Raw genomic sequence first — 19,049 nt, 5'->3', positions numbered from 1 at the left:
TAAGAGTATATCGTCGATCTGAAAAGGGAGGTAAGAGATGAATCTCTACGACCGATAACAGAAACCCTATGAAATAGACCCCGTAGAAGGAGATCACTGCATTCAAAATAGGCAATACTCTCCTCACATTCCTCTGACATTCACTGTACGCTGAGGGGAAAACCGGGCTCCAACCTGCTGCTGAGCGCATATCAACGTAGAATCTAGCACAAACTTACTTCACCACCTCCATAGGAGGCAAAGTTTGTAAAAACTGATTTGTGGGTGTGGTGAGGGGTGTATTTGTAGGCATTTTGAGGTTTGGGAAACTTTGCCCCTCCTGGTAGGAATGTATATCCCATACGTCACTAGCTCATGGACTCTTGCTAATTACATGAAAGAAACCATGCACTAGCTCTAGTTTAAGGTGAGGAATATGTAAATGCTCACAAAATAACATAATTTATGTAAGAACTTACCTGATAAATTCATTTCTTTCATATTGGCAAGAGTCCATGAGCTAGTGACATATGGGATATACAATCATACCAGGAGGGGCAAAGTTTCCCAAACCTCAAAATGCCTATAAATATACCCCTCACCACACCCACAATTCAGTTTAACGAATAGCCAAGCAGTGGGGTGATAAAGAAAGGAGTAGAAAGCATCAACAAAGGAAATTTGGAAATAATTGTGCTTTATACAAAAAAACAGAATTTATGTTTACCTGATAAATTACTTTCTCCAACGGTGTGTCCGGTCCACGGCGTCATCCTTACTTGTGGGATATTCTCTTCCCCAACAGGAAATGGCAAAGAGCCCAGCAAAGCTGGTCACATGATCCCTCCTAGGCTCCGCCTACCCCAGTCATTCGACCGACGTTAAGGAGGAATATTTGCATAGGAGAAACCATATGATACCGTGGTGACTGTAGTTAAAGAAAATAAAATATCAGACCTGATTAAAAAACCAGGGCGGGCCGTGGACCGGACACACCGTTGGAGAAAGTAATTTATCAGGTAAACATAAATTCTGTTTTCTCCAACATAGGTGTGTCCGGTCCACGGCGTCATCCTTACTTGTGGGAACCAATACCAAAGCTTTAGGACACGGATGAAGGGAGGGAGCAAATCAGGTCACCTAAATGGAAGGCACCACGGCTTGCAAAACCTTTCTCCCAAAAATAGCCTCAGAAGAAGCAAAAGTATCAAACTTGTAAAATTTGGTAAAATTGTGCAGTGAAGACCAAGTCGCTGCCCTACATATCTGATCAACAGAAGCCTCGTTCTTGAAGGCCCATGTGGAAGCCACAGCCCTAGTGGAATGAGCTGTGATTCTTTCAGGAGGCTGCCGTCCGGCAGTCTCGTAAGCCAATCTGATGATGCTTTTAATCCAAAAAGAGAGAGAGGTAGAAGTTGCTTTTTGACCTCTCCTTTTACCAGAATAAACAACAAACAAGGAAGATGTTTGTCTAAAATCCTTTGTAGCATCTAAATAGAATTTTAGAGCGCGAACAACATCCAAATTGTGCAACAAACGTTCCTTCTTCGAAACTGGTTTCGGACACAAAGAAGGCACGACTATCTCCTGGTTAATGTTTTTGTTAGAAACAACTTTTGGAAGAAAACCAGGTTTAGTACGTAAAACCACCTTATCTGCATGGAACACCAGATAAGGAGGAGAACACTGCAGAGCAGATAATTCTGAAACTCTTCTAGCAGAAGAAATTGCAACCAAAAACAAAACTTTCCAAGATAATAACTTAATATCAACGGAATGTAAGGGTTCAAACGGAACCCCTGAAGAACTGAAAGAACTAAGTTGAGACTCCAAGGAGGAGTCAAAGGTTTGTAAACAGGCTTGATTCTAACCAGAGCCTGAACAAAGGCTTGAACATCTGGCACAGCTGCCAGCTTTTTGTGAAGTAACACAGACAAGGCAGAAATCTGTCCCTTCAAGGAACTTGCAGATAATCCTTTCTCCAATCCTTCTTGAAGAAAGGATAGAATCTTAGGAATCTTTACCTTGTCCCAAGGGAATCCTTTAGATTCACACCAACAGATATACTTTTTCCATATTTTGTGGTAAATATTTCTAGTTACAGGCTTTCTGGCCTGAACAAGAGTATCAATAACAGAATCTGAGAACCCTCGCTTTGATAAGATCAAGCGTTCAATCTCCAAGCAGTCAGCTGGAGTGAGACCAGATTCGGATGTTCGAACGGACCTTGAACAAGAAGGTCTCGTCTCAAAGGTAGCTTCCATGGTGGAGCCGATGACATATTCACCAGATCTGCATACCAAGTCCTGCGTGGCCACGCAGGAGCTATCAAGATCACCGACGCCCTCTTCTGATTGATCCTGGCTACCAGCCTGGGGATGAGAGGAAACGGCGGGAATACATAAGCTAGTTTGAAGGTCCAAGGTGCTACTAGTGCATCTACTAGAGTCGCCTGCGGATCCCTGGATCTGGACCCGTAGCAAGGAACCTTGAAGTTCTGCCGAGAGGCCATCAGATCCATGTCTGGAATGCCCCACAGTTGAGTAATTTGGGCAAAGATTTCCGGATGGAGTTCCCACTCCCCCGGATGTAATGTCTGACGACTCAGAAAATCCGCTTCCCAATTTTCCACTCCTGGGATGTGGATTGCAGACAGGTGGCAGGAGTGAGTCTCCGCCCATTGAATGATTTTGGTCACTTCTTCCATCGCCAGGGAACTCCTTGTTCCCCCCTGATGGTTGATGTACGCAACAGTCGTCATGTTGTCTGATTGAAACCGTATGAACTTGGCCTTTGCTAGCTGAGGCCAAGCCTTGAGAGCATTGAATATCGCTCTCAGTTCCAGAATATTTATTGGTAGAAGAGATTCTTCCCGAGACCAAAGACCCTGAGCTTTCAGGGATCCCCAGACCGCGCCCCAGCCCATCAGACTGGCGTTGGTCGTGACAATGACCCACTCTGGTCTGCGGAAGGTCATCCCTTGTGACAGGTTGTCCAGGGACAGCCACCAACGGAGTGAGTCTCTGGTCCTCTGATTTACTTGTATCTTCGGAGACAAGTCTGTATAGTCCCCATTCCACTGACTGAGCATGCACAGTTGTAATGGTCTTAGATGAATGCGCGCAAAAGGAACTATGTCCATTGCCGCTACCATCAAACCTATTACTTCCATGCACTGCGCTATGGAAGGAAGAGGAACGGAATGAAGTGTTTGACAAGAGTTTAGAAGTTTTGTTTTTCTGGCCTCTGTCAGAAAAATCCTCATTTCTAAGGAGTCTATTATTGTTCCCAAGAAGGGAACCCTTGTCGACGGAGATAGAGAACTCTTTTCCACGTTCACTTTCCATCCGTGAGATCTGAGAAAGGCCAGGACTATGTCCGTGTGAGCCTTTGCTTGAGGAAGGGACGACGCTTGAATCAGAATGTCGTCCAAGTAAGGTACTACTGCAATGCCCCTTGGTCTTAGCACCGCTAGAAGGGACCCTAGTACCTTTGTGAAAAATCTTGGAGCAGTGGCTAATCCGAAAGGAAGCGCCACGAACTGGTAATGCTTGTCCAGGAATGCGAACCTTAGGAACCGATGATGTTCCTTGTGGATAGGAATATGTAGATACGCATCCTTTAAATCCACCGTGGTCATGAATTGACCTTCCTGGATGGAAGGAAGAATTGTTCGAATGGTTTCCATTTTGAACGATGGAACCTTGAAAAACTTGTTTAAGATCTTGAGATCTAAGATTGGTCTGAACGTTCCCTCTTTTTTGGGAACCATGAACAGATTGGAATAGAACCCCATCCCTTGTTCTCCTAATGGAACAGGATGAATCACTCCCATTTTTAACAGGTCTTCTGCACAATGTAAGAATGCCTGACTCTTTATGTGGTCTGAAGACAATTGAGACCTGTGGAACCTCCCCCTTGGGGGAAGCCCCTTGAATTCCAGAAGATAACCTTGGGAGACTATTTCTAGTGCCCAAGGATCCAGAACATCTCTTGCCCAAGCCTGAGCGAAGAGAGAGAGTCTGCCCCCCACCAGATCCGGTCCCGGATCGGGGGCCAACATTTCATGCTGTCTTGGTAGCAGTGGCAGGTTTCTTGGCCTGCTTTCCCTTGTTCCAGCCTTGCATTGGTCTCCAGGCTGGCTTGGCTTGAGAAGTATTACCCTCTTGCTTAGAGGACGTAGCACTTGGGGCTGGTCCGTTTCTACGAAAGGGACGAAAATTAGGTTTATTTTTGGCCTTGAAAGACCTATCCTGAGGAAGGGCGTGGCCCTTACCCCAAGTGATATCAGAGATAATCTCTTTCAAGTCAGGGCCAAACAGCGTTTTCCCCTTGAAAGGAATGTTAAGGAGTTTGTTCTTGGAAGACGCATCCGCTGACCAAGATTTCAACCAAAGCGCTCTACGCGCCACAATAGCAAACCCAGAATTCTTCGCCGCTAACCTAGCCAATTGCAAAGTGGCGTCTAGGGTGAAAGAATTAGCCAATTTGAGAGCACGGATTCTGTCCATAATCTCCTCATAAGGAGGAGAATCACTATCGATCGCCTTTACTAGCTCATCGAACCAGAAACACGCGGCTGTAGTGACAGGGACAATGCATGAAATTGGTTGTAGAAGGTAACCTTGCTGAACAAACATCTTTTTAAGCAAACCTTCTAATTTTTTATCCATAGGATCTTTGAAAGCACAACTATCTTCTATGGGTATAGTGGTGCGTTTGTTTAAAGTAGAAACCGCTCCCTCGACCTTGGGGACAGTCTGCCATAAGTCCTTTCTAGGGTCGACCATAGGAAACAATTTTTTAAATATGGGGGGAGGGACGAAAGGTATACCGGGCCTTTCCCATTCTTTATTTACAATGTCCGCCACCCGCTTGGGTATAGGAAAAGCTTCTGGGAGCCCCGGGACCTCTAGGAACTTGTCCATTTTACATAGTTTCTCTGGGATGATCAAATTCTCACAATCATCCAGAGTGGATAATACCTCCTTAAGCAGAGCGCGGAGATGTTCCAACTTAAATTTAAATGTAATCACATCGGGTTCAGCTTGTTGAGAAATTTTCCCTGAATCTGAAATTTCTCCCTCAGACAAAACCTCCCTGGCCCCCTCAGACTGGTGTAGGGGCATTTCAGAACCATTATCATCAGCGTCCTCATGCTCTTCAGTATCTAAAACAGAGCAGTCGCGCTTACGCTGATAAGTGGGCATTTTGGCTAAAATGTTTTTGATAGAATTATCCATTACAGCCGTTAATTGTTGCATAGTAAGGAGTATTGGCGCGCTAGATGTACTAGGGGCCTCCTGAGTGGGCAAGACTCGTGTAGATGAAGGAGGGAATGATGCAGTACCATGCTTACTCCCCTCACTTGAGGAATCATCTTGGGCATCATTTTCAGTGTCACATAAATCACATTTATTTAAATGAGAAGGAACCTTGGCTTCCCCACATTCAGAACACAGTCTATCTGGTAGTTCAGACATGTTAAACAGGCATAAACTTGATAACAAAGTACAAAAAACGTTTTAAAATAAAACCGTTACTGTCACTTTAAATTTTAAACCGAACACACTTTATTACTGCAATTGCGAAAAAGTATGAAGGAATTGTTCAAAATTCACCAAAATTTCACCACAGTGTCTTAAAGCCTTAAAAGTATTGCACCCCAAATTTGGAAGCTTTAACCCTTAAAATAACGGAACCGGAGCCGTTTTTAACTTTAACCCCTTTACAGTCCCTGGTATCTGCTTTGCTGAGACCCAACCAAGCCCAAAGGGGAATACGATACCAAATGACGCCTTCAGAAAGTCTTTTCTATGTATCAGAGCTCCTCACACATGCGACTGCATGTCATGCTGCTCAAAAACAAGTGCGCAATACCGGCGCGAAAATGAGGCTCTGCCTATGATTAGGGAAAGCCCCTAGAGAATAAGGTGTCTAAAACAGTGCCTGCCGATATTATTTAACAAAAATACCCAGATTAAATGATTCCTCAAGGCTAAATATGTGTAATATATGAATCGATTTAGCCCAGAAAATGTCTACAGTCTTAATAAGCCCTTGTGAAGCCCTTATTTACTGTCTGAATAAAAATGGCTTACCGGATCCCATAGGGAAAATGACAGCTTCCAGCATTACATCGTCTTGTTAGAATGTGTCATACCTCAAGCAGCAAAAGACTGCTCACTGTTCCCCCAACTGAAGTTAATTCCTCTCAACAGTCCTGTGTGGAACAGCCATGGATTTTAGTAACGGTTGCTAAAATCATTTTCCTCATACAAACAGAAATCTTCATCTCTTTTCTGTTTCAGAGTAAATAGTACATACCAGCACTATTTTAAAATAACAAACTCTTGATTGAATAATAAAAACTACAGTTAAACACTAAAAAAACTCTAAGCCATCTCCGTGGAGATGTTGCCTGTACAACGGCAAAGAGAATGACTGGGGTAGGCGGAGCCTAGGAGGGATCATGTGACCAGCTTTGCTGGGCTCTTTGCCATTTCCTGTTGGGGAAGAGAATATCCCACAAGTAAGGATGACGCCGTGGACCGGACACACCTATGTTGGAGAAATCATAACCACCATAAAAAGGGTGGGCCTCATGGACTCTTGCCAATATGAAAGAAATGAATTTATCAGGAAAGTTCTTACATAAATTATATTTTCTTTCATGTAATTGGCAAGAGTCCATGAGCTAGTGACATATGGGATATCAATACCCAAGATGTGGAGTCTTCCACTTAAGAGTCACTAGAGAGGGAGGGAAAAAAAAATAAAAACAGCCATATTCCGCTGAAAACATTAGTCCACAACCCAAAAAAATAAGTTTATTTAAAGGGACACTCAGGTTAAATTAAATTTTCATGATTCAGATACAGCATGTACTTTTAAACAACTTTCCAATTTACTTCCATTAAAAAGAATGTGCACAGTCTTTTATATTTACATTTTTTGAGTCACCAGATTCTACTGAGCATGTGCAAGAATTCACAGACTATACAATGCATGCATTTGTGATTGGCTGATTGCTATCACATGGTACAAGGGGAGTGGAAATATACATAACTTTGACATTTGTTATAAAAAAATCTACTACTCATTTGAAGTTCAGACTAAGTGCTATTGCATTGTCTTGTTATCTTGCATTTGTTGATTATGCAAATCTAATGTGTTGACTGGTCCTTTAATATTTGAAAGAAAAAAACTTAAATCAAAAGCAGAAGAATCAAACTGAAACAGCTGCCTGAAGAACTTTTCTACCAAAAACTGCTTCCGAAGAAGCAAATACATCAAAATGGTAGAATTTAGTAAATGTATGCAAAGAGGACCAAGTTGCTGCTTTGCAATTCTGATCAACTGAAGCTTCATTTTTAAAACCCCACGAAGTGGAGACTGATCTAGTAGAATGAGCTGTAATTCTCTGAGGCGGGGTTTGACCCGACTCCAAATAAGCTTGATGAATCAAAAGTTTCAACCAAGAAGCCAAGGAAATAGCAGAAGCTTTCTGACCTTTCCTAGGACCAGAAAATAAAACAAATAGACTGGAAGTCTTCCTAAAATTTTTAGTAGCTTTCACATAATATTTCAAAGCTCTTACCACATCCAAAGAATGTAAGGATCTCTCCAAAGAATTCTTAGGATTAGGACATAAAGAAAGAACAACAATTTCTCTACTAATGTTGTTAGAATTCACAACCTTAGGTAAAAATTGAAAAGAAGTCCACAAAACTGCCTTATCCTGATGAAAAGAGAGAAAAGGAGACTCACAAGAAAGAGCAGATAGCTCAGAAACTCTTCTAGCAGAAGAGATAGCCAAAAGGAACAACACTTTCCAGGAAAGTAGTTTAATGTCCAAAGAATGCATAGGCTCAAATGGAGGAGCCTGTAACGCCTTCAGAACCAAATTAAGACTCCAAGGAGTAGAAATTGATTTAATGACAGGCTTAATATGAACTAAAGCCTGTACAAAACAGTGTATATCAGGAAGTATAGCAATCTTTCTGTGAAATAAGACAGAAAGAGCAGAGATTTGTCAATTCAAGGAACTTGCAGACAAACCCTTATCCAAACCATCCTGAAGGAACTGTAAAATTCTAGGAATTCTAAAAGAATGCCAGGAGAATTTTTGAGAAGAACACCATGAAATGTAAGTCTTCCAAACTCTATAATAAATCTTTCTAGAGACAGATTTACGAGCTTGTAACATAGTATTAATCACTGAGTCAGAGAAACCTCTATGACTTAGAACTAAAACGTTCAATTTCCATACCTTCAAATTTAATGATTTGAGATCCTGATGGAAAAACGGACCTTGAGATAGTAAGTCCGGCCGTAACGGAAGTGGCCAAGGCGGGCAACTGGACATTCGCACCAGATCCGCATACCAAAACCTGTGTGGCCATGCTGGAGCCACCAGCAACACAGAAGACTGTTCCATGATGATTTTGGAGATCACTCTTGGAAGCAGAACTAGAGGCGGGAAGATGGAGGCGGGAAGATGTAAGCAGGATGATAACACCAAGGAAGTGTCAGTGCATCCACTGCTTCCGCCTGAACATCCCTGGACCTGGACAGGTATCTGTGAAGTTTCTTGATTAGATGAGAGGCCATGAGATCTATCTCTGGAAGACCCCACATCTGAACAATCTGAGAAAACACATCTGGATGGAGAGACCACTCCCCTGGATGTAAAGTCTGGCGGCTGAGATAATCCGCCTCCCAATTGTCTACACCTGGGATATGCACCGCAGAGATTAGACAGGAGCTGGATTCCGCCCAAGCAAGTATCCGAGATACTTCTTTCATAGCTTGGGGACTGTGAGTCCCACCCTGATGACTGACATAAGCCACGGTTGTGATATTGTCTGTCTGAAAACAAATGAACGGTTCTCTCTTTAGCAGAGGCCAAGACTTTAGAGCCCTGAGAATTGCACTGAGTTATAAAATATTTATTGGTAATCTCGCCTCTTGAGATTTCCAAACCCCTTGTGCTGTCAGAGCTCCCCAAACAGCTCCCCAACCTGAAAGACTCGCATCTGTTGAGATCACAGTCCAGGTTGGCCGAACAAAAAAGAGGCCCCTTGAACCAAACGATGGTGATTTATCCACCATGTCAGAGAGTGTCGTACATTGGGATTCAAGGATATTAATTGTTATATCTTTGTATAATCCCTGCACCATTGATTCAGCATGCAAAGCTGTAGAGGTCTCATATGAAAACGAGCAAAGGGGATCGCGTCCAATGCTGCAGTCATGAGACCTAAAACTTCCATGCATAGCCACTGAAGGGAATGACTGAGACTGAAGGTGCCGGCATGCTGCGACCAATTTTAAACGTCTCTTGTCTGTTAGAGACAGAGTCATGGACACTGAATCTATCTGGAAACCTAAAAAGGTGACCCTTGTCTGAGGAATCAAGAAACTTTTTGGTAAATTGATCCTCCAACCATGTTTCCGAAGAAACAACACTAGTTGATTCATGTGAGATTCTGCAGTATGTAAAGAATGAGCTAGTACCAAGATATCGTCCAAATAAGGAAACACCACAATACCCTGTTCTCTGATTACAGATAGTAGGGCACCCAGAACCTTTGAAAAGATTCTTGGAGCTGTTGCTAGGCCAAATGGAAGAGCAACAAATTGGTAATGCTTGTCTAGAAAAGAGAATCTCAGAAGCTGATAGTGTTCTGGATGAATCGGAATATGAAGGTATGCATCCTGCAAGTCTATTGTGGACATATAATGTCCTTGCTGAACAAAAGGCAGAATAGTCCTTATAGTCACCATCTTGAAAGTTGGTACTCTTACATAACGATTCAAAATTTTCAGATCCAGAACTGGTCTGAACAAATTTTCTTTCTTTGGTACAATGAATAGGTTTGAATAAAACCCCAAACCTTGTTCCTGAAGAGGAACTGGCATTATTACCCCTGAAGACTCCAGGTCTGAAACACATTTCAGAAAAGCCTGAGCTTTTACTGGATTTACAGGGATGTGTGAGAGAAAAAAAATCATCTCACAGGAGGTCTTACTTTGAATCCTATTCGATACCCTTGAGAGACAATGCTCTGAATCCAATGATTTTGGACTGATTTTATCCAAAAATCCTTGAAAAACCTTAATCTGCCCCCTACCAGCTGAGCTGGAATGAGGGCCGCACCTTCATGCGGACTTAGGGGCAGACTTTGGTTTCCTAAATGTCTTGGATTTATTCCAATTTGAGGAAGGCTTCCAACTGGAAGCAGATTCCTTGGGAGGAGGATTGAGTTTTTGTTCCTTATTCTGACGAAAGGAACAAAAATTGTTAGAAGCCTTAGATTTACCCTTAGGTTTTTTATCCTGAGGCAGAAAAACATAATTTATGCTTACCTGATAAATTCCTTTCTTCTGTAGTGTGATCAGTCCACGGGTCATCATTACTTCTGGGATATTACTCCTCCCCAACAGGAAGTGCAAGAGGATTCACCCAGCAGAGCTGCATATAGCTCCTCCCCTCTACGTCACTCCCAGTCATTCGACCAAGGACCAACGAGAAAGGAAAAGCCAAGGGTGAAGTGGTGACTGGAGTATAAATTAAAAAATATTTACCTGCCTTAAAAACAGGGCGGGCCGTGGACTGATCACACTACAGAAGAAAGGAATTTATCAGGTAAGCATAAATTATGTTTTCTTCTGTTAAGTGTGATCAGTCCACGGGTCATCATTACTTCTGGGATACCAATACCAAAGCAAAAGTACACGGATGACGGGAGGGATAGGCAGGCTCTTTATACAGAAGGAACCACTGCCTGAAGAACCTTTCTCCCAAAAATAGCCTCCGATGAAGCAAAAGTGTCAAATTTGTAAAATTTGGAAAAAGTATGAAGCGAAGACCAAGTTGCAGCCTTGCAAATCTGTTCAACAGAGGCCTCATTCTTGAAGGCCCAAGTGGAAGCCACAGCTCTAGTAGAATGAGCTGTAATTCTTTCAGGAGGCTGCTGTCCAGCAGTCTCATAAGCTAAACGAATTATGCTACGAAGCCAAAAAGAAAGAGAGGTAGCGGAAGCTTTTTGACCTCTCCTCTGCCCAGAGTAAATGACAAACAGAGAAGACGTTTGTCGAAATTCCTTAGTTGCCTGTAAGTAAAATTTTAGAGCACGGACTACATCCAGGTTGTGCAGTAGACGTTCCTTCTTTGAAGAAGGATTTGGGCATAAAGAAGGAACAACAATCTCTTGATTGATATTCCTGTTAGTAACTACCTTAGGTAAGAACCCAGGTTTAGTACGCAGTACTACCTTATCCGAATGAAAAATCAAATAAGGAGAATCACAATGTAAGGCTGATAATTCAGAGACTCTTCGAGTCGAGGAAATAGCCATTAAAAATAGAACTTTCCAAGATAACAACTTTATATCAATGGAATGAACGGGTTCAAACGGAACGCCCTGTAAAACATTAAGAACAAGGTTTAAACTCCATGGTGGAGCAACAGTTTTAAACACAGGCTTAATCCTGGCCAAAGCCTGACAAAAAGCCTGGACGTCAGGAACTTCTGACAGACGTTTGTGTAACAGAATGGACAGAGCTGAGATCTGTCCCTTTAATGAACTAGCAGATAAACCCTTTTCTAAACCTTCTTGTAGAAAAGACAATATCCTAGGAATCCTAACCTTACTCCAAGAGTAACCTTTGGATTCACACCAATATAGGTATTTACGCCATATCTTATGGTAAATCTTTCTGGTAACAGGTTTCCTAGCCTGTATTAAGGTATCAATAACTGACTCAGAAAACCCACGTCTTGATAAAATCAAGCGTTCAATTTCCAAGCAGTCAGCTTCAGAGAAGTTAGATTTTGATGTTTGAAGGGACCCTGTATCAGAAGGTCCTGTTTCAGAGGTAGAGACCAAGGTGGACAGGATGACAAGTCCACCAGGTCTGCATACCAAGTCCTGCGTGGCCACGCAGGTGCTATTAGAATCACTGATGCTCTCTCTTGTTTGATTCTGGCAATCAATCAAGGAAGTAACGGGAAGGGTGGAAACACGTAAGCCATCCTGAAGTCCCAAGGTGCTGTCAGAGCATCTATCAGGACTGCTCCTGGATCCCTGGATCTGGACCCGTAACGAGGAAGCTTGGCGTTCTGTCGAGACGCCATGAGATCTATCTCTGGTTTGCCCCAACGTCGAAGTATTTGGGCAAAGACCTCCGGATGAAGTTCCCACTCCCCCGGATGAAAAGTCTGACGACTTAAGAAATCCGCCTCCCAGTTCTCCACTCCCGGGATGTGGATTGCTGACAGGTGGCAAGAGTGAGACTCTGCCCAGCGAATTATCTTTGATACTTCCATCATAGCTAGGGAGCTTCTTGTCCCTCCCTGATGGTTGATGTAAGCTACAGTCGTGATGTTGTCCGACTGAAACCTGATGAACCCCCGAGTTGTCAACTGGGGCCAAGCCAGGAGGGCATTGAGAACTGCTCTCAATTCCAGAATGTTTATTGGCAGGAGACTCTCCTCCTGACTCCATTGTCCCTGAGCCTTCAGAGAATTCCAGACGGCACCCCAACCTAGAAGGCTGGCGTCTGTTGTTACAATTGTCCAGTCTGGTCTGCTGAATGGCATCCCCCTGGACAGATGTGGCCGAGAAAGCCACCATAGAAGAGAATTTCTGGTCTCTTGATCCAGAGAAGGGGATAAGTCTGAGTAATCCCCATTCCACTGACTTAGCATGCACAGTTGCAGTGGTCTGAGGTGTAAGCGTGCAAAGGGTACTATGTCCATTGCCGCTACCATTAAGCCGATTACCTCCATGCATTGAGCCACTGACGGGTGTTGAATGGAATGAAGGGTGCGGCAAGCACTTTGAAGTCTTGTTAGCCTGTCCTCTGTCAGGTAAATCTTCATTTCTACAGAATCTATAAGAGTCCCCAGGAAGGGAACTCTTGTGAGTGGAACGAGTGAACTTTTCTTTTCGTTCACCTTCCATCCATGTGACCTTAGAAATGCCAGCACTAACTCTGTATGAGACTTGGCAGTTTGAAAGCTTGAAGCTTGTATCAGAATGTCGTCTAGGTATGGAGCTACCGAGATTCCCCGCGGTCTTAGTACCGCCAGAAGAGCACCCAGAACCTTTGTGAAGATTCTTGGAGCTGTAGCCAATCCGAATGGAAGAGCCACAAACTGTTAATGCCTGTCTAGGAAGGCAAACCTTAGGTACCGATAATGATCTTTGTGAATCGGTATGTGAAGGTAAGCATCTTTTAAATCTACAGTGGTCATGTACTGACCCTCTTGGATCATAGGTAAAATTGTCCGAATAGTCTCCATCTTGAACGATGGAACTCTTAGGAATTTGTTTAGGATCTTTAAGTCCAGGATTGGTCTGAAAGTTCCCTCTTTTTTGGGAACCACAAACAGATTTGAGTAAAACCCCTGTCCCTGTTCCGATCGTGGAACTGGATGGATTACTCCCATTAACAAGAGCTCTTGTACGCAGCGTAGAAATGCCTCTTTCTTTGTCTGGATTGTTGACAATCTTGACAGATGAAATCTCTCTCTTGGAGGAGAGTATTTGAAGTCCAGAAGGTATCCCTGAGATATTATCTCTAGCGCCCAGGGATCCTGAACATCTCTTGCCCAAGCCTGGGCGAAGAGAGAAAGTCTGCCCCCCACTAGATCCGATCCCGGATCGGGGGCCCTCAATTCATGCTGTTTTAGGGGCAGCAGCAGGTTTCCTAGTCTGCTTGCCCTTGTTCCAGGACTGGTTAGGTTTCCAGCCTTGTCTGTAGCGAGCAACAGCTCCTTCCTGTTTTGGTGCAGAGGAAGTTGATGCTGCTCCTGCTTTGAAATTACGAAAGGAACGAAAATTAGACTGTCTAGTCTTGGCTTTGGCTTTGTCCTGAGGCAGGGCATGGCCTTTACCTCCTGTAATGTCAGCGATAATCTCTTTCAACCCGGGCCCGAATAAGGTCTGCCCTTTGAAAGGTATATTAAGCAATTTAGACTTAGAAGTAACATCAGCTGACCAGGATTTTAGCCACAGCGCCCTGCGTGCCTGAATGGCGAATCCTGAATTCTTCGCCGTAAGTTTAGTAAGATGTACTACGGCCTCCGAAATGAATGAATTAGCTAGTTTAAGGACTCTAAGCCTGTCCGTAATGTCGTCCAGAGTAGCTGAACCAATGTTCTCTTCCAGAGACTCAATCCAGAATGCCGCTGCAGCCGTGATCGGCGCAATGCATGCAAGGGGTTGCAATATAAAACCTTGTTGAACAAACATTTTCTTAAGGTAACCCTCTAATTTTTTATCCATTGGATCTGAAAAAGCACAGCTATCCTCCACCGGGATAGTGGTACGCTTAGCTAAGGTAGAAACTGCTCCCTCCACCTTAGGGACCGTTTGCCATAAGTCCCTTGTGGTGGCGTCTATTGGAAACATTTTTCTAAATATCGGAGGGGGTGAGAACGGCACACCGGGTCTATCCCACTCCTTAGTAACAATTTCAGTAAGTCTCTTAGGTATAGGAAAAACCTCAGTACTCGTCGGTACCGCAAAATATTTATCCAACCTACACATTTTCTCTGGTATTGCAACTGTGTTACAATCATTCAGAGCCGCTAACACCTCCCCTAGTAATACACGGAGGTTTTCCAGTTTAAATTTAAAATTTGAAATATCTGAATCCAGTCTGTTTGGATCAGAACCGTCACCCACAGAATGAAGCTCTCCGTCCTCATGTTCTGCCACCTGTGACGCAGTGTCTGACATGGCCCTAATATTATCAGCGCACTCTGTTCTCACCCCAGAGTGATCACGCTTACCTCTTAGCTCTGGTAATTTAGCCAAAACCTCAGTCATAACAGTAGCCATATCCTGTAATGTGATTTGTAATGGCCGCCCAGATGTACTCGGCGCTACAATATCACGCACCTCCCTCTGAGCGGGAGATGTAGGTACTGACACGTGAGGCGAGTTAGTCGGCATAACTCTCCCCTCGTTGTTTGGTGAAATTTGTTCAATTTGTACAGATTGACTTTTATTTAAAGTAGCATCAATACAGTTAGTACATAAATTTCTATTGGGCTCCACTTTGGCATTGCAACAAATGACACAGGTATCATCCTCTGAATCAGACATGTTTAACACACTAGCAAATAAACTTGTAACTTGGAAATACAATTCAATTAGAATAATATTAAAACGTACTGTGCCTTTAAGAAGCACAGAAGATCTATGACAGTTGAAAATTAATAAATTGAAACAGTTATAGCCTCAATCCTTGTAAATAACACAACTTTAGCAAAGGTTTAATCCCATTAGCAAAGATAACAAATTCTGAAAGCAGGAAACAAATTACAGAATAAACGTTTTTTATCTCAGTCAAACTATAATTCTCACAGCTCTGCTGAGAGAAATTACCTCCCTCAAAATAAGTTTTGAAGACCCCTGAGCTCTGTAGAGATGAACCGGATCATGCAGGGAATACAATGAGTTGCTGACTGAAATATTTGATGTGTAGTAAAAGCGCCAAAAAACGGCCCCTCCCCCTCACACACAGCAGTGAGGGAGAACAGAAACTGTCAGAAAACAGATTAAGCAACTGCCAAGTGGAAAAATAGTCCCCAAACATTTATTCACTCAGTACCTCAGTAAATGAAAACGATTTTACATTCCAGCAAAAACGTTAAACATAATCTCTAGTTATTAAACAGCTTTATGTATTTCTTACAGTGTAATTCTAGTGAAGTACCATTCCCCAGAATACTGAAGTGTAAAGTATACATACATGACATTATATCGGTATGGCAGGATTTTCTCATCAATTCCATTGTCAGAAAATAAAAACTGCTACATACCTCTATGCAGATTCATCTGCCCGCTGTCCCCTGATCTGAAGTTTACCTCTCCTCAGATGGCCGAGAAACAGCAATATGATCTTAACTACTCCGGCTAAAATCATAACAAAAACTCTGGTAGATTCTTCTTCAAACTCTGCCAGAGAGATAATAACACACTCCGGTGCTATTTTAAAATAACAAACTTTTGATTGAAGATATAAAACTAAGTATAATCACCATAGTCCTCTCACACATCCTATCTAGTCGTTGGGTGCAAGAGAATGACTGGGAGTGACGTAGAGGGGAGGAGCTATATGCAGCTCTGCTGGGTGAATCCTCTTGCACTTCCTGTTGGGGAGGAGTAATATCCCAGAAGTAATGATGACCCGTGGACTGATCACACTTAACAGAAGAAAACTCCTTTTCCTCCAGTGATAGTTGAAATAATAGAATCCAACTGAGAACCAAATAAATTATTACCTTGGAAAGAAAGAGATAGTAATCTAGATTTAGATGTCATATCAGCATTCCAAGATTTAAGGCACAAAGCTCTTCTAGCTAATACAGCTAAAGACATGGATCTAACATCAATTTTGATAATATCAAAAATGGCATCACAAATAAAATGATTAGCATGTTGCAGTAAGTGAACAATGCTAGATATGTCAGAATCCAATTCACGTTGCGCTAAATTTTCCAACCAGAAAGTTGATGCAGCCGCAATATCACCCAAAGAAATAGCAGGTCTGAGAAGATGACCTGAATATAAATAGGCCTTCCTTAGATAAGATTCAAGCTTCCTATCTAAAGGATCCTTAAAGGAAGTGCTATCTTCCATAGGAATAGTGGTACGTTTAGCAAGAGTAGAAATAGCCCCATCAACTTTGGGGATCTTTTCCAAAAACTCTATAGATTATGCTGGTAAAGGATACAATCTCTTAAACCTTGAAGAAGGAATAAAGGAAGTACCTGGCTTATTCCATTCCCTAGAAATCATATCAGAAATAGCCTCAGGAATGGGAAAAACACTCGGGGAAACCACAGGAGGTTTAAAAACAGCATTTAAACGTTTATTAGACTGAACGTCAATAGGACTGGTTACCTCAATATCCAAAGTTATTAACACTTCTTTTAATAAAGAACGCATATACTCTATTTTAAATAAATAAGTAGATTTGTCAGTGTCAATATCTGAGGAAGGATCTTCTGTTTCAGATAGATCCTCATCAGAAGAGGATGAATTATTATGTTGTTGGTCATTTGAAATTTCATCAGCTAAATGAGAAGTTTTAAAAGACCTTTTACGTTTATTAGAAGGTGGAAATGCAGACAAAGCCTTCATAATAGAATCAGAAACAAATTCTTTAAAATTTACAGGTATATCATGCACATTAGAAGTTGAAGGAACTGCAACTGGCAATGTACTATTACTGATGGATACACTATCTGCATGTAAAAGTTTATCATGACAACTATTACAAATGACATTCGGTGGAATAATTTCTACAATTTTACAACAAATGCACTTAGCTTTGGTAGAACCGATGTCAGGCAGCAATGTTCCAGCAGAAACTTCAGAGACAGGATCAGATTGGGACATCTTGCTCAATGTAAGAGAAAAAACATATTAAGCAAAAATATCTATTTCCTTAAATGACAGTTTCAGGAATGGGAAAAAATGCAAAAGCATAGGCCTCTTGATAGAGAAGAAAACAAGAGGCAAACATCAATGGGGTATTGAAATAATGAAAAAAATTTGACGCCAAGTATGACGCACAACGTAACGTAATCTTTTCTTGGCGCCAAAAATAACCGGAAATGACACACTTGCGTCACTAATGACGCCGCCGTGTGAAAGGTCTCGGCGTCACGTATGACGCCGGAAATGACGAAGTTGCGTCATAAACGTATATTTTCGCGCCAAAAAAAGTTTGCGCCAAAAATGACGCAATAAAGTCTAGCATTTGACGCACCCGCGGGCCTAACACCCGCAGTTGCAAAAAAGTATTCAAATTGAAAGAGACTAAACCCCAGGTAAGAAATAAAATTCTTAAAGTGTTTATATTCCCAAATATGAAACTGACAGTCTGCAGAAGGAAATACATGAACCTGACTCATGGCAAATATAAGTACAATACATATATTCAGAACTTTATATAATTGCATAAAGTGCCAAACCATAGCTGAGAGTGTCTTAAGTAATAAAAACATACTTACCAAAAGACACCCATCCACATATAGCAGATAGCCAAACCAGTACTAAAACAGTTATTAGTAGAGGTAATGGTAAACAGAGTATATCGTCGATCTGAAAAGGGAGGTAGGAGATGAATCTCTACGACCGATAACAGAGAACCCATGAAATAGACCCCTGTTAGGGAAATCATCGTATTCAATAAGTGATACTCCCTTCACGTCCCTCTGACATTCGCTGTACTCAGAGGAATCGGGCTTCAACAATGCTGAGAAGCGCATATCAACGTAGAAATCTTAGCACAAACTTACTTCACCACCTCCATAGGAGGCAAAGTTTGTAAAACTGAATTGTGGGTGTGGTGAGGGGTGTAGTTATAGGTATTTTGAGGTTTGGGAAACTTTGCCCCTCCTGGTAGGATTGTATATCCCATATGTCACTAGCTCATGCTCATGGACTCTTGCCAATTACATGAAAGAAATTACAAAATCACTACATTCAGATACAGTTAACTTGTCTGCAAAATAAAACATAACTGAAATAGCTTACCATATTTGTGGAAGCAGGATCCACCTCTGATTCAAGCTGTGTGTTCACATCAATGGTTTCAGGATGTTTTGGAATTACTGTGCTTCTGCTTCTATTTTTATGGAAACCTTTACTTCCTAGAGAAAAATAATCCAATAAAATTAGAACACTGTGGTATAGTGAATGAATGAAGATAAAAGGTTTCAAAAGGGAAAGTTGAGAAACAAGGTACAAATGAGAAAAGGGCATTAAAAAAAGCTAGCATGCATATCTGGGTAATTTTTTATTTTAGGGAGCAAGAAATAGCACTGAATTGGTGCAATATAAAATAATTCCTGTAGATGTAAAGTGAAGGAGTATGTCTTGAAAACAATGATGGGACAGGTGGGGGAAATACTGTATAGAAGGAGTATATTAGAGTGAACATTTTAAGTATTATTTTGGTGGATAAGTGAGGCCAGTGTAGAGACTGGCAGAATGATAAAACAGATTAAAGTGAATGTAAACTCAGCGCGCTCTCTAAAA

General features: G+C 42.0%; 1 protein-coding gene across 1 annotated transcript in view; it reads right to left on the bottom strand.

The window, feature by feature from the left end:
- Nucleotides 1-19,049, bottom strand: part of NSD1 (nuclear receptor binding SET domain protein 1) — a 679,701-nt gene that overhangs the window by 301,027 nt on the left and 359,625 nt on the right. Inside the window, 1 exon segment of the mRNA XM_053719266.1 lies at nt 18,546-18,661. Coding sequence (XP_053575241.1) covers nt 18,546-18,661 — 116 coding nt within the window.

Source organism: Bombina bombina, chromosome 6 (genome assembly GCF_027579735.1).
Source record: "Bombina bombina isolate aBomBom1 chromosome 6, aBomBom1.pri, whole genome shotgun sequence".
Classification (NCBI taxonomy): domain Eukaryota; kingdom Metazoa; phylum Chordata; class Amphibia; order Anura; family Bombinatoridae; genus Bombina; species Bombina bombina.
This window is presented reverse-complemented; position numbering and strand designations above follow the sequence as displayed.